General features: G+C 35.7%; 1 protein-coding gene across 1 annotated transcript in view; it reads left to right on the forward strand.

Annotated features, from left to right (window-relative positions):
- Positions 1 to 15,659, forward strand: part of lrp1.S (LDL receptor related protein 1 S homeolog) — a 190,408-nt gene that overhangs the window by 111,324 nt on the left and 63,425 nt on the right. Inside the window, 11 exon segments of the mRNA XM_018250057.2 lie at positions 1,633 to 1,830; positions 4,412 to 4,616; positions 5,682 to 5,846; positions 7,962 to 8,206; positions 8,331 to 8,462; positions 8,965 to 9,192; positions 10,042 to 10,216; positions 12,944 to 13,038; positions 14,024 to 14,173; positions 14,756 to 14,896; positions 15,178 to 15,303. Of these exon segments, the coding sequence (XP_018105546.1) occupies positions 1,633 to 1,830; positions 4,412 to 4,616; positions 5,682 to 5,846; positions 7,962 to 8,206; positions 8,331 to 8,462; positions 8,965 to 9,192; positions 10,042 to 10,216; positions 12,944 to 13,038; positions 14,024 to 14,173; positions 14,756 to 14,896; positions 15,178 to 15,303 (1,860 nt within the window).

A 15,659-nucleotide genomic window follows, 5' to 3' on the forward strand; every position in this document is an offset into this window, starting at 1 on the left:
TTTTAATATCTATCATAATATTGTATTTGAATGCTATTTATAATTTTGCCATAAAAGTATTTGGCTAATGAAAACATTACCTTTCTTACTACCCTGTTCCTCTATGAGGGGGCTGCCATATTTGTGCAGCAGGAGTCTGTTAGCATTAGAAACTCTAACTGACAGGTTGAGAAGGGACAGTCAGGTTTAAGAACTTCAAGTGACAATTACTTACAAAAGAAGAACTATCAGTGAAAAACGATCAACATGAGCTATAGGTAACTTTTAATGTATATGAGCTATAGGTAACTTTTAATGTATATGAGCTATAGGTAACTTTTAATGTAGATGAATATTTTGAAAAGAGAATTTTTTGTGTCAGTATCACTTTAAGGGTAAAGAATAGTTGTTTCTTAGATGATTTCTAATATTTTTTTTGTATAGTTGCCTTCATTTATTATCATCAAATAAAGCAGAACTTTTGTCTTTAATGAAGACTTATTTTATTTCTTTAAGTAAAGTGAAATTTTTTTGCAATTTGTTAAAGGATTTTTAGAATTTTTAGAATTCTCCCTGGATAAAGGAAACAGGTTTTCAGCATTTTATCTACATGTTTTTTTAGTCTACATTTTTAAGGGGGTGGGGTGGAAAGACTCGGCCAGGAAGGAAAATTCTCATTCTTGTGTTTGCACAGGGGAATTTTGTAGGTCATTGTAGATCATAATATAACAAACTGTTCAAAAATACATTTCTAACCCATTGGAAAACACTGCAAAAAGTTTAAAGAAATGCAAATTCTTTTTTTTTTAATGTTAGGGAATCCACCACATAACATGTCCTTTTAACGAAAATCTGTAGAGATTAGATATACAGTTGAAGAGTTCTGCAGGGAAGAGTGGGAGAAATCTCTAAAATATGCTGCTGCTAAAAGGGAAAGATCAGCAACTGCTACAGTGCCAGGGTTTGGGAAGTTGGATTCTGACTGACGGTCAACTTTATTGATGCATCTCTGGGACACAGTTCAGTATTAACTCCAGCTAGAAAAAGGGTGTTAGTATGTGTGAGTTTTGTGTATTATGAAAAAACAATTAACGGCTTAATTTTATCCATTGAAAACCGTTTATAAACTCTGTTTCACGTACCATAAGTTTGGGTTTTGGGTTCATTTGAATAATAAAAATATTTTTTCACTTTGGAGCATGATGTTCTTTGACTACAGTTTTCTCTTCCAATAATTCACATCATGGGTATGTAAATAGCTCTTTCAGATGACTTTTTCCTTTCATAGCAGGCGAGGATGATTTATGGCTGTTTCCTGCTGCTGGTGCTTTATGGTATGGTAGCTCGGCTTTTTGAGTGTTGCACAACCACAGGGTCCTCGCGTGTCTCAACAGCCGTGCAAATGCCTAGATTCCCAGCCATGCTAATAATCACATAAGTAATGCAAACTGCACTCTCAAAACAACCATTTAGGAATGGGAACTGATAAAATGAGCATTCTGAAACCATTTCAGGAAAGTAGAATTTTTTTTTTTACAATCTGGTTCTCTTGAAACATAAAGTTATAAGAAAGTATAACTACAATGCATGCCTGCCATGAACACATTTTTGGTTTGAGGAGATAACCCTGTTTTTTGCAATCTCTTTCTTCAGATCCATTTAAACCATTCATCATCTATTCAAATCGTCATGAGATTCGACGTATTGATTTGAACAAGTGGGATTATAGTGTCCTCGTGCCTGGTCTGCGAAACACCATTGCCTTGGATTTCCACTTGAATGAGAGCACCCTCTACTGGACAGATGTGGTGGAAGACAAGATCTATCGTGGAAAGCTGTCTGAAAGTGGTGGTAAGTCACACTTTTGCAAGTCCAAAACAATATTTAGGTACAGGGACTATAATCTCAAAATGCTTTATTGCTGCAAATCATTAAAAAAAAATCTTAATTGTTTTGCCATCAGCATGGATATTATCCTCTTCATGTAGATACGGTTGTATTACAGACAAGAAAACTATTTATTTTGAAAAAATTAAATAGTTTCTTTCAATAAGACTCTATGGGCAGTGGAGTTGTTCTATTTCTGAGCTTCCTGGATAATGGATTTTCATATAACAACTACTTGTAAGAATATGTGACATTTTTCTTATTCAACAGTAACACCAAAAAAATTGTATCTTAAAGTAATAAAAATATAAACATATACGGCTTGTAAAACTGGTGTGTTTGTTTTATAAACACAAATATAGTTTATATAAACAAGCTGCTGTGCACCCATGGGGGGCAGCCATTCAAAGCTGAAAAAGGAGAAAAGGCACAGGCTACACAGCAGATAACAGATAAGCTCTGTAGTATACAATGGGATTCTTCAGAACTTCTCTGTTAACTACTGTATATCCTGAACTTTATTGTCTGCCCCCATGGCTACACAGCAGCTTGTTTATATAAACAATTGTACTATTTTTGAAGCAAACACACCAGTTTTATCAGTGCAGCACAACAGTAAATTATATTGTCATTCTACTTTTTTCTAATTTTTTTGGTGTTACTGTTCCTTTAATATACATGTTAAAGCTTGTCTCTTGCAATGCCCATCATTTATATACTGCATGGACAAGTTCATTTGTTCATATGCTGTTTCTTAAGTTCAGTTGCTCAATTTTAAAATACCGACCTGTTCATGTGACTTGGAGGGATAAAAAAAAAAGCCCAGTGAACAAAATAATCATTTACAGCCTATTATTTTATAGTTGTTGAAAGGATCCGCTTTAAAGCCTCTTGTTAGAAAAAATTGTATACTAGCATTGATGTCGTGTTGGTACCACATTTATCCGGCAGAGCTCTGTGTATGTGTGTGTGTTGAGTAGCAGGACCGCCATCAGAAATCACAGGGCCCCATACGACAAAATTTCCTGGGCCCCCGGGACTGCGCACACCGCAAGCCCCACCTACAGGTCCACCCTCCCCACCACACAGTAAAAAAACAAAAAAAATATTGGTGGCTAGGGTTCCCACATGTTAATAAAAATAAAAAGATATTGGTGGTCAGGGCCCCCCATAAAAAAACATTTGTGGCCAGGGCCCCCCATTAAAAAATATTGGTGGCTAGGACCCCACATGAGGAAAAAAAATTGGTGGCCAAAATTGGTGGCCAGCCCCCCCCCCCCACATTATAAGAAAATTGGTGGCCAGGGCCCCTTAAACGTCCACGCCTTTCCCGAAGTCAGCAGCTCTCAGAAAGATTGGGGGCCCATCTAATCAAGTAAGTGTGGCTTGGCCGGGCCCCCCCTAACCCTCGGGGCCCCCTACAATTCTCCCCCCTGTCCCCCCCTGATGGCTGCCCTGTTGAGTAGTACAGAGGAATGGACGGTAGAGGGTAACAAGGGAAGTTTATCTTGGAAAAGCATTGATAATGAAGTGTCTGAGTCTGTAACCAAAAGTCAACACCCCGCCTAGAGAGGCGTCTAGTCCGGATTTCACATTAAGCGCTTCTAATGATACCCTTCCTAGCTGGAAAACGTTCATCATGATACAAGAGTTAATTAGCATTCAGAACTTGCTTTTAATGCTAATTATAGTCTGATGGCAATTACTTGGAGGCGGAAGAAGGGGAAAACAAAATGCAAATTGTCCTTTAGTCAGGTTACTCTGTAGCATACCAAAATATGTACTGACAGAGCCCTTTATTACCTGATGAAATGCTTCCTTGTCAGCTGAGTCTGCCGGCAATATCTATGAATCTTCTACACATATATGAGTGTTTGTATTAAGAAGTGACAAATGTTTTGAAAGTGAGATTGTGAGAATCAGTGTGTTGCAACTCAGACCCAAAAGGTGTTTTTTTTTTCTGTATGACTACTAAAACTCTATCTTGATGGTGGATCTAGTAAATAACTGAATTAGAAACATCAGTACTTTGTAGTGAGTTTGCTCTCCGCTCACAGTTTTTTGTCTGCATAAAAATCATATTGAATCAGTCAAATTAAATTGTTTTGCAAGAGTCAAGAATAAGAATTAAACCCCTAATATGTTGAAATATGGTCAAGGTGGTTTAAATATCTAAAAGGGTACAAATAAATACCCATTGGTATTATGATAGTGACCTATATGGTTGAAATAAGGAAAAGATGGAATTAAAAGTGAATTGAATAAAATACAACATATCATTGATTATATGCTATATGTTACCTGTCTTATGAATTGTTTTAGTTTATTGGATAATATTAACTACAACTGATTCCTGGTATACTTACCCATAACAAATATTGTATATATATATATGTATAAGAAATTGTATTATATATGGAAATCATACATTTTACGTGAAATTGAAGATGATGTATTAATTTTATTGTTATATGTACAAATATAAAACAAAATAAAGAATTAAGCCCCTAATTTAATGCTTGTATTTACTTATTTTTTCTTATAGCTCTTACTAGTTTTGAGGTCATCATTCAGTATGGGCTGGCAACCCCTGAGGGCTTGGCTGTAGACTGGATTGCTGGCAACATCTATTGGGTGGAAAGCAACCTCGACCAGATAGAAGTGGCCAAGTTGAACGGCACAATGAGGACTACCCTGCTGGCTGGAGACATCGAACACCCTCGAGCCATCGCTTTAGATCCTCGTAATGGGTTTGTGCTCAATAAGTAGAAGCTAATCAAATTTTTTCTTCTGTTGTTATTGGAGAACCCTGACAGGGAGTAAGGTTTTGAAAATAAGTTGTAGTAGTATCCATGACTTGCAGATACTCTTCACTTTAGTTAGGTTCCTCAAGAACTGGTGTGATTTTACTGTCCAAAAATACAGTTTCTTTTTATCTTGTATATATTTGTCTATTTCACTGATCAGCAAAGTGTCTAGACCGTTTTTTAGCCTTTAGCTATACCAGACTCTTCCCTATTGTTTTACTCATTAAATCAAAGCTATGCCTCCGCTTTGGTTCCACTAATATGCTATTCTATTTTTATGCTTTGGTCATAGAGTCTTGGTTAGCGGTGTCCTAGACCCATGGTTCAGGGATTTCTGTATAATTTTCTGTGGTGCCTCCCTGTGATCGTTTTTCTGGCTGTAGGCCTTTTTCTTTCTGCTTTAGGGAGGTCATTGAATTACAGTCTAATCTATTCTGTGTAGGGTTTTTTCTTAATCTGGTGCATTCTCATATTCTTAAAATATTAAGGATTTATAAAAGTAGCTGGTTATTACAAGGCATCCGGGAATAATTAATGTGTGTACATTGCTGTGATTTGAAATAGAAACAGGCTTCTCTGTTCTAGTCCCCTCTTCCAGAGATCTTATCTTCTATATAACTGAGTAATGGAGAAGAAATAATAATACCCAGTATTCATGCTGACATTGAACATTGAAGTTCATTACTGAAAAGCTCTCTCAATATTTTTTTTTTCTAGTGCCTGTGTTCTATTGCTATTCAGTCAAAATAATATATATTTATATGTATTATATAATATTTCTTTTCATTATACAAAACAACTGTACAACTATATATATATATATATATATATATATATATATATATATATATATATATATATATATATATATATATATATATATATATTTAATATTATAAAGTTCAAGTTTTTGAATTCCCAGATTTTTTTGAAGCTAAATTGTGTTATTAAAGTTTGAGTGTGATTGGTTATTCATTTGATATCATGACCTTTCATTTCTTCATCTAGAATCCTTTTCTGGACTGACTGGGACTCCAGCATGCCTCGAATTGAAGCTGCATCTATGAGTGGAGAAGGGCGTAGGACTATACACAAAGAAACAGGTTCTGGAGGTTGGCCAAATGGGCTCACTGTAGACTATTTGGAAGAACGTATCCTGTGGCTCGATGCAAGGTATAATAGTGCTAAAACATAAAAAAAACAATTAAGAATGAAAGATGCTTGCATTTGAGAACTAGAGATGTAATAAGGAGCAAGTCTAAAATAACTAGCCAAGTAATAACAACCCAGTAAATCAAGGGTGATGGATCCCAACTATTACTCTAAATGTAAGGCAGCACAGACAGGTGTAATTATTATGGAATTTCAATAATCCAGACAGTGACTAGAGTAACAGAGGACAAGTAAATCAAAGAAATGTTATTCTTTTGTAATCATGCTGAATTCCCAACTGTTTCAACAAAGAGCAGAACCTAGAGAGGCTTTTTTAAATCTTATTATCAGATAAATTGCTTTTACTCACTGCCTGACTGCAGAACTTGCATTATAAGCTGTGGCACTGTGGGAATGGACAAAAGATTGCAAAATATGGAGTTTCAGAAGAACACTAAGGGGGTTATTTATCAAAATCTGATTTTTATCTCAACATTTTCTGCTGCAAATTCTGATCAAATCCGCTCTGGTTTTTTAACCTTATTATTATTTGCTTTGCGGGAAAAAAAATCAGATTTTCGTGATATTTTCAGATTTTTCACCCGAAAACTCCAAATTCTTAAGTTTTTTGCCTGAATACTTCGGGGTATTGCACGAAACCCAGCACACATCAAAAAAATCATTGGAACTTCTCACATTGACTTATATGCAACCTCGACAGATCTGAGATGCCAGATTTTCAGATTTTTCGTGATTTTTGCATTCGGAGTTTAGTTAAAAATCCCCTAAAGGTATTGGGCTGCACTTCCGTAGGGCAGCTGTACATTACGTTTAGTGCATACCCTAAACCCAATGAATAAGGTGTATACTAGACTAACCTATTTATAGCTCTTTGGTTGTCTATTTACCATAATTTATTATACAGCCCCTAGGTAAGAGTTCATTGCATGAATGGCAGCTTTAAGACTGTAAAAGGGATATTTGTTCTGGGCCTACCAAAGCCTTAAAATTACCCTGAGTCTATGACTTTACCACTAATTTCTTTTTTTGTTGGGCAAGTCATCCAATATCCATTATTACAAATTATTTTTTGCTAAAAAAGATGTGTAGAAACTTTAAACACACATTTTACAGCACAAATAATCATATCTAAAGCTTTTTTTTATTATTATTATATGGGATCACACAGGAAAAAACAATCTAATCTAATGCTATGGCCAGCTATTATTTTGATCAGCTGCCGACAGACAAAGTGTAGAGTAAAATTTACCTTTTCTTGTTTTACAAATGTGTACTTGAATTGTGACACATTTAACTATAAAATTAGAATATTCTAGCTAGTTGTGGAGGTTCAGATTTGATAAATACAAGGTTAAATCAATGCACTGTATTGTAATGTAACATGGAGATGGCTTAATGAGTTAGTGTAATTGACATTCTATTTATGGAAATGTCAGTCAACAAAAATATATTGTGGAATCTGAAAAACTACAGATACTTGATAAGAGAGACCTATACCAGAATTTAAAAAGTCTATGTCTGAGGCCAATATGTGATTAGTAATACAGGTGTAATTTATAATGGAAGATACACACAGGCACAGCATTAGGAAAGACACAGAAAAATATTACATATTACCTTTGCTTGTGTGTGTATTTGTATATCCTAATGGTGCTCAATAACAACATATAACAACATATAACAACATATAACAACATATATTGGTGTTGGGGGTTAGGTGGTGAAAAGGAGCTGGAATGTAAGGCCTAAACCTCAACTATCTTGTTGCTAAATGCACATTAAGAGTAGTAATCTTATGAAGGAAGCAAAACCTGCAGTTGGGTTTGGCAGCAGTATAAAGGGTTTAATAAGGTTCTAATTAATGAGGAATTTCAATATATCTTGGTAAAAAAGGTCAACTTACCAATGTTTTAGGCCCCTAAATTGCATTTTCTGTGGGGCCCAGTAACCACTGCTTATGGTTGGAATAAAAATTTAATGAAAAATAAATGTACTGGCTGAAAGCTTCATGGCATTGGCAAACAAGCTAAGCAAAAACGCCTTACCACTAATTAATCACGTGATTAGAACTGACCCAACTCACTCCTATATTACACTATTGCCATTTTTCTACAGGTCAGATGCAATATACTCTGCTAAATATGATGGCTCTGGACTCATAGAAGTGTTAAAGGGCAATGAATACTTATCCCACCCGTTTGCTGTCACTTTGTATGGGGGAGAGGTCTACTGGACAGACTGGAGGACTAACACACTAGCAAAGGCCAACAAATGGACAGGTCACAATGTAAAAGTGGTGCAACGTACCAACACACAACCATTTGATCTTCAAGTCTATCATCCATCTCGACAACCTCAAGGTGTGTACAGAACATAACACAACTTTATTGAAGCATAAATGTTACAATTAAAGGGGTATATGCATACTTTTGTTTTGTTTTGTTTTTTTAAAGATTTTCACTTTTCATTTTGATTCTTTCTAAGCTCCCAATCCTTGTGCTGCAAATGATGGAAGGGGCCCCTGCAGCCACTTGTGCCTTATCACGTACAATCAGTCCTTCTCTTGTGCCTGCCCACATCTCATGAAACTGTCCCCTGACAAAAAGACTTGTCTTGGTGAGTGTCTTAAATACTTATCATGTGTTTTAATTTGGAATCAATTCCAATAGTAGCTTTAGTAATTTTTTGTGTGTTTACTGTTACTGTACAGATTCAATTTGTGTTTAAATATAGTCTTGTTTCTAATACCATTTCTTATTGGAAGTCTGATCAGAAATGTTAACAATACCATTGCCTGTATAGATCACTTGATAGATCCCCAATGCCTATGATTAGTCACCAGCCTGCAACCATCCTTAGACCAGATTTGGGGGCATAATTGGATAGTTTGATCCAATGGCTCATAATATATATGAAGCGATAGTTTCTTAACTGAAATGCCTACTACATACGTCGTTTACAGATATTTCTATATAAAACATATGGGGTAATAACCACAATTACTGCATCTTATGGTTTAATGAAATAATATTTCATATATTTTGCATACTTGTCATTGATAGCCTATCTCATCACATAAACTGTCTGTACTCTCACAACCCTATTTGGTTCCTTTCAGAGTTTAGAAATTTCCTGCTCTATGCCCGTCAGATGGAAATTAGAGGGGTGGATATTGATAACCCATATTACAATTATATTATTTCGTTCACTGTCCCTGATATTGACAATGTCACCGTGGTGGATTATGATGCACTGGAACAGCGCATCTACTGGTCTGACGTGCGCACACAGACTATAAAGAGGGCATTTATCAATGGCACAGGAGTGGAGACTGTTGTTTCTGCAGGTAATAAATGGAACAGTGGTGATCATACTGTAAGTTCTTGTGTATGTATGTGGATTTTCTTAATGTATATGTGTATATAAGGGGTACTGTCAAACTGTTTTAAAAATCAAATCGCTGCTCAACTTTAAAAAGCAGAACGAATGATTAGCATAGGACTGCATTAGAATCATCCAACTTAACAATTGCTCTTGTGACATCTTTTTCTAGGTCCATCTCCTCTCCTTTTGTCCTCTTCCTTGTTCAGTGTCACCTTTTATGATCTTAGCAAGAGACGTTTGCTTTTTCGATTATTTTAGAAGACAAAGCTAAGCCAATCCGTGAGTGAGGCTATGCTGTTACTTAGAAAACACATTTAGAAGAAGACTCTTGGTTCTCCTTATTACAACCAGGATGCTGCTAAAATCTCACACAAATTGTTCTTTTAATTCAGAATGGTGTATAGTAAGGGCTTTTATTCTTTTTCCAGTTGTGAAACTATTCAAAATTTCCAATAGAGACGCACTGAATTCCAGATTCTGTTGAGGATTTGGCCAAATATCAGCCTTTTTTGCAGGAGTCTAATTCAGACAAATATAGAATGCCTGGCTGAAACTCAACCTAAGTCCTTAATGTCATTAACCATATGCATTGTGTACTGCTATTATTTTGGTCGATTGTGAATGTCAGAGGTCAGCGTTCAGATTTAGTCAAATATTTCATGGTGGATTCTGTATTCTGAAAAATATAAGAAATAATAGCCTCCCATTTATTTCCTTATAATGTCCCTATGTGGCTTGCTATAGCTGCATAAAAAATATATATAGCGCCTTTTTAATTCTCATGAATTGCCTTTCTTACTTCGGTTTATAGATCTGCCTAATGCCCATGGACTGGCTGTGGACTGGGTGTCTCGAAATCTCTATTGGACAAGTTATGATGCTAATAAGAAACAAATCAATGTGGCAAGGCTTGATGGATCATTTAAAAATGCTGTCATCCAGGGACTGGATAAACCCCACTGCCTGGTAGTTCATCCACTAAAAGGGTAAATGATAATATTGCAATGTGTGTGGTCATCATCATCTTCTTTTTTTTTTTTTTTACATTCGTTTTTGCATAGATTTGGTTGGTGAAGAAGAATGTCTGTAATGCACAATGTCTCCATTCTTTACTCCTACTAAAAACTGTAGTAGAAGAACTCTGAATTTGAATTTTTCTTCACATTTATAGTTTAATTTATAAATATAATAATTATAATAATATACTATAATTTTAATGATTATATAATACATTGTAAGGACTCTTCGCTAACTGAGAAAAGTTCTATAATCTGTCTTTCAGCTTACAGATAATGAAGCAAAATACATGCTACATATATGTTCATTTCAAATGATCGCTGAATTGGCTGGTTTCTTGGACACATGCCGTAAGGGCTTAGTTAACAGATCATTTTGTTATCTTATGGAATATTCACAAAAAGTTTACAGATAAATTATAAGTTTTGTTTCTCAAGTCCAATGTTGCTCATAATTATGAAATATGGGACACTTTCCCGAATCATAGTCCTTCATGACTTTGTTTGGCTTTGCTTGCGACCTTGGTTTTGGCTGGGGTCTGCTTGCGAGGGAGGACTGCTACAATTTCCAGTAATATGGAAATAAGCAGAGCCATCTGTGCGGGGGTGAAAGTTAAATGTGTGGAAATTGTTTATCAAATGGTGATAATGTCATGGAGTAACTAGAATGAATCCAAGAACCTGTTGGCTTTCCATGCAAAATGGTTTTACCTTGTGTCATTCAGGTTAAAAATGTCTGCTTTATCCTAATTGCAATTGCCACATTTATGATGGCTGTCTGGCTGTATACAAAGAAAAACAGCTGCTCAATCCCCAACAGTCAATAATGCACAAATTGTGGCTCACCCGATACAGAGTAGGACCCAGGTGTACAAACCCCGGGTCTATCGTATTCCGGTGTAGCTTTAAACAGTGTGTGGCATACAATGTTTGTTCACAGCAATCGCATGAAATAGTTTCAAAACTCACCAAAGATGTCAGGTGGCTGGGTGCAGCGCCCCAAACCCGTAGCTGGGGGGGTAATACAACAAATAGCGAAGAAGCACGCACTCCAGGAGCCAACCGATGTCTTTAAAAGCCTTTATTCAAAAACAGCTAAAACTAATTTTGTTATATAGCCTTTACACATCAACTGTTAATGCTATCAGTTTACATCAGCACAAATATAATTTGCAGTAATTTTGAATAGGTCAATATTCCGATTGTTTTACATTATTATATAGTATTTATACTTTAATTTTTAATTTAAAAATGGCTTCTTTTTTTCTTTTTTGTGATAAATTGTTTACAATTTTACTGTTAATTTATCAGCATTTCACTGTTCAAACAAAAAAAGAAAGCAATTGTTCCACTTCAGCTAAGATATCATGTTTTAGGGTTAATGTTAGGATGACTGACTTTGCATGTCACATCTTTTTTACTTGTTTAAATTCTGGTCACGGCTGTTTTTAATTATGCCTATGAGTAAGTATCTTCGGATACAAAACGCGTAAGGATCGTTTGTTTAAGCTGTTATTAAAGGCTTTTAAAGACATTGGCTGGCTCCTGGAGTGCGTGCTTCATCGCTATTGGCTGTCTGGCTGGTTTGGTTAATGTGCAGTATTTCCAAAAAGCCAGCTGAACTCGTATAAATGAACACAAAGCAAATTATACTGCACTTTTTAATTATTATATATTATTTAAGTATTTACCAGTAGTTTTGTTATAAACCTTACTGGGCATACAGTAATTCTCTCTAGATCCAGTGGCTGCAGAAATGGGTTTTCATTATGCAGTTGGTTCTTTTGTTGAAGTCCCAATTTTTATGTATCCTTTTATAGTCTATTGCAAACTTAATTTTTGTCCACTTCACAATCCTTCCATAGAAATGAAATATGGAGAAAGTGCATGCTAATAGCTTGAGGGCTGAAAATTGTCACCACTTGTTTTAGTAATAGGTATGTGGTGGTCTATGTAACTTGTGTCGTCTGTTTGGAGTCCAAACAGCAGTTATGATCAAACTCTGTTAAAATTGTGTCCAATGCTGTGATCTAGTAACTGTTCTGGTCTAATAATTTAGACAAACATTAAATTGTCTGCTGTAGGTTTCCAGACTAGGCCTGTTCCCAGTTTCTCGTGACTCGAGTTTTGATACTCACTAATAGGAAGGAAAAATAAGCTGAGATGGGTCTAGAAAAGTGAATCTTATTTTCCATAATGTTGATGAAGCCAACACTGAATACAAAATTGTTTGAGGCCAAACCATTTCTGCAGTCTACATGCCAATGTTTAGACATTTTCCACTGCATATTATGTTCGCTAAATGCCAGTAAAATGTGAATATTCTATAAGACAGCCTTTCCCTAAATAATTCATATAGTATATTCAATACTTAGATGGAATGTCTTGCAACTTGAAAATGTTAGGGATTGGTTGTTATTTATTTTAGAATGATTATTCTTACTACCCTTGCTCTGCTGGTATGCTGTTGAAACCTAAATCTTTGCTTCCATGCTTTGATCTTCCAAAATCATTGCTACAGGCTCAGTTGTTCATTAAAACATTATTTGGTGTTTCAACAAAAATAAAGTTTAGTTGATGCCCCCTTCTTGCCTTGGTTTTTTATTATTTAAACTCAGTGTATTGATAAAGCTTTCTGTTTAGTAGGCTGTAAGTTCTAGTTTTCATGTATCTCAACCTTCACTTAAATTCTTTCAGAAAGCTCTACTGGACAGATAGTGATAACATTAGCATTGCCAACATGGATGGCTCCGATCGTAAAGTCCTGTTCACCAATCAGAAAGGACCAGTTGGTAAGAGCCTCACTTAGCCTTCATAATCAAACCTAGGATCATTTGCTGACACTGAATGTACAATAAATGGTAACATTGAAGCTTATCATGACATTTTATTATCTTAATATTTTGTATTAGCTTTGTTCATTAATGCAAAAGCCATATCATTACGTTGGCACAGAATTGTCTATAATGGACCTCTGGGAGATTAATTTTGTTGCTTGAAGTTACCAACAGTCAACTTTCGCTTTGTGCACAATTTTTCTACTTTTGACCAAGGTTCTATTGCTTGTTTTGTTTTTTTTCATGGAGAGTCAAAAATGGCTAGGTTTCCTACTGGCCTGGTCCCTTTATTTAAACACAAGTCTACAAATAACAGTCGTTAACTTGAAAAATGTATATCTAATTCCATTATTTAACTAATGGCATGAGTTAACTTTAGCAGTTATATTCTGTTGCATGGCACCAACACCAATATGTTGGTGTTGAGCCAAGTATAAAATCTGGAATACCTCCCATTCCAGTATGCTAAAACTGTTTCAATGGTTTTGGAACTAGTACAGAAATACAGTACAATTAAGTAGCATGTCCAGCTCAAAATAAATTCTCTAAGCATAGTATATTTTTGGAGACTCCAGTGGCTTACACTGGGGAAAAAATGTATTCTCTTTAACACATGGAGATTGTTTCACTGTTTATGCCCTTATACCTTACATCCTAATTATTTAAACCAATGCCCTTGTGCATTGAATTCCTGATCTATATAATGTTTTATCATCTTTATTTTTTCCTGATTAATTAATTTACTGGCCAAAAGTTTTTCATTATATCAATTTGTTTATACTACATAATTTTTTGTTACCGTACAGTCTACTAGTGTCAGAGAGAGCTTGGCATTTTAATATAGTTCATTCTTTCCTTTGTTGCTCTAATGTGCATGTTCCTTAAGAGTAATGTTTTATTTGTAAATGGATTACTTAACATTATGCTTCTTGTCCTGCAGGATTATCCATTGACTTTATTGACAGCAAACTGTACTGGATTAGTTCTGGCGCTAGCACGATTAACAGATGTAATCTAAATGGGACAGGGCTGGAAGTCATTGGTACAATGAAGGCATATCTGGGAAAAGCAACTGCATTAGCTATCATGGGTAAGAAAAGAGAAGTTTACTTCTACTACATTTATTCTGGAACCCCACAGGCCAATTTTTTAAAAGTTTTCTTCCATAGTCATCAGCTTGTTTGAGTGGCTCCTAAATAAGTGAGAGCATCAGGGCTGAAACCCCTTGAATCTTGGCTGATGTTGGATTGTTTTCCAACATAGAAAAAATGGAGCCATACTTCCACAATGATCAAACTACCTAACTGATCTATTACTTTGCCACAGGGTTCCATGTCTGATCCATCATAGATCCATTACTCGGTAACATGCACACTTAAATGTTCTGCTAAGCTGGCAGGAATTGGCTTTTTCCTGCTGTCATCACATTGATTACATTTTGGGGGTGCTGAACAGAGAAGCCTATGACTGGCATACCTTCTTCATATTCAGTAAGCCAAAGAATTTGGTACAGCAGCTCTTGGAAGAGTGCAATTTTGCACCTAAAATGGCTTTAATTTCTCAGTTGCTAAGAAGACAACTTTTTACAAACTTCTGACTATATTACTTTTCCACATTAGCAGCTTTATTTTGTTTTAGTTTTTGATTAATCAGGTGACTTTCTATATTGTAGGAAACAAGCTGTGGTGGGCTGACCATGCCTCTGATAAGATGGGCACCTGTAACAAGAAAGATGGCTCAGACCCAAGGGTCCTGCGCCAGAACACCAACCAGGTGATGCACATGAAGGTTTATGATGAAACAATACAAACGGGTGAGTGATAGGAACATATACAGTATAGTAGGTTTATAATGTTCAACATAATAGCCTAATGGTGAATATGTAGATTGCTTTATTAGGGTTATTTCCATTATTCGTGTTCTTATTTAAATTGTTTTGGGGGAACAGAAGGCTTCTGCTATCTAAAACCAGGGCTGTTTCTGTAATCTAAATAGGCCACAAGCAGTAACAAGAATAAAACAGAATCCTCTATAGAATATGCCAGATCATGGACATGCATTTTAAATTTCATACATTTTCTTTCATTTGTTTAGGAACCAACAACTGCTCAGTGAACAATGGAGAATGTTCTCAGCTTTGTCTACCAACCTCTGAAACCACAAGGTCATGCATGTGCACTGCTGGGTACAGCTTGAAAAGTGGCTACAAGACCTGTGAAGGTGGATAATGAGATTTTTTTTTTTTTTACCGTCATCGTTTTACAGATGTTCAGTTGTGTTGCAGAGGACTATGCTCTTTATAATGAAAGATTCACTGGAGAGCTAAGTAGTGCAATTCATTTTTTTGTATATTGGAGATGCATAGCACAACATGTTTCGGACCACATGGGTCCTTCCTCTGGTGCACCAGAGGAAGAATCAATGTGGTCCGAAACATTTTGTGCTGTGCATCTCCAATAAACTTAAAAACAAATTGCACTTCTTAGCTCTCCAGTGAATCTTTCATTATACACGATAATATGTGGAAGTGGCGAATTTACAGGAGCTGAACTATACATAAAGTATCTGCTGCGTTA

Source organism: Xenopus laevis, chromosome 2S (assembly GCF_017654675.1).
Source record: "Xenopus laevis strain J_2021 chromosome 2S, Xenopus_laevis_v10.1, whole genome shotgun sequence".
Lineage (NCBI taxonomy): Eukaryota > Metazoa > Chordata > Amphibia > Anura > Pipidae > Xenopus > Xenopus laevis.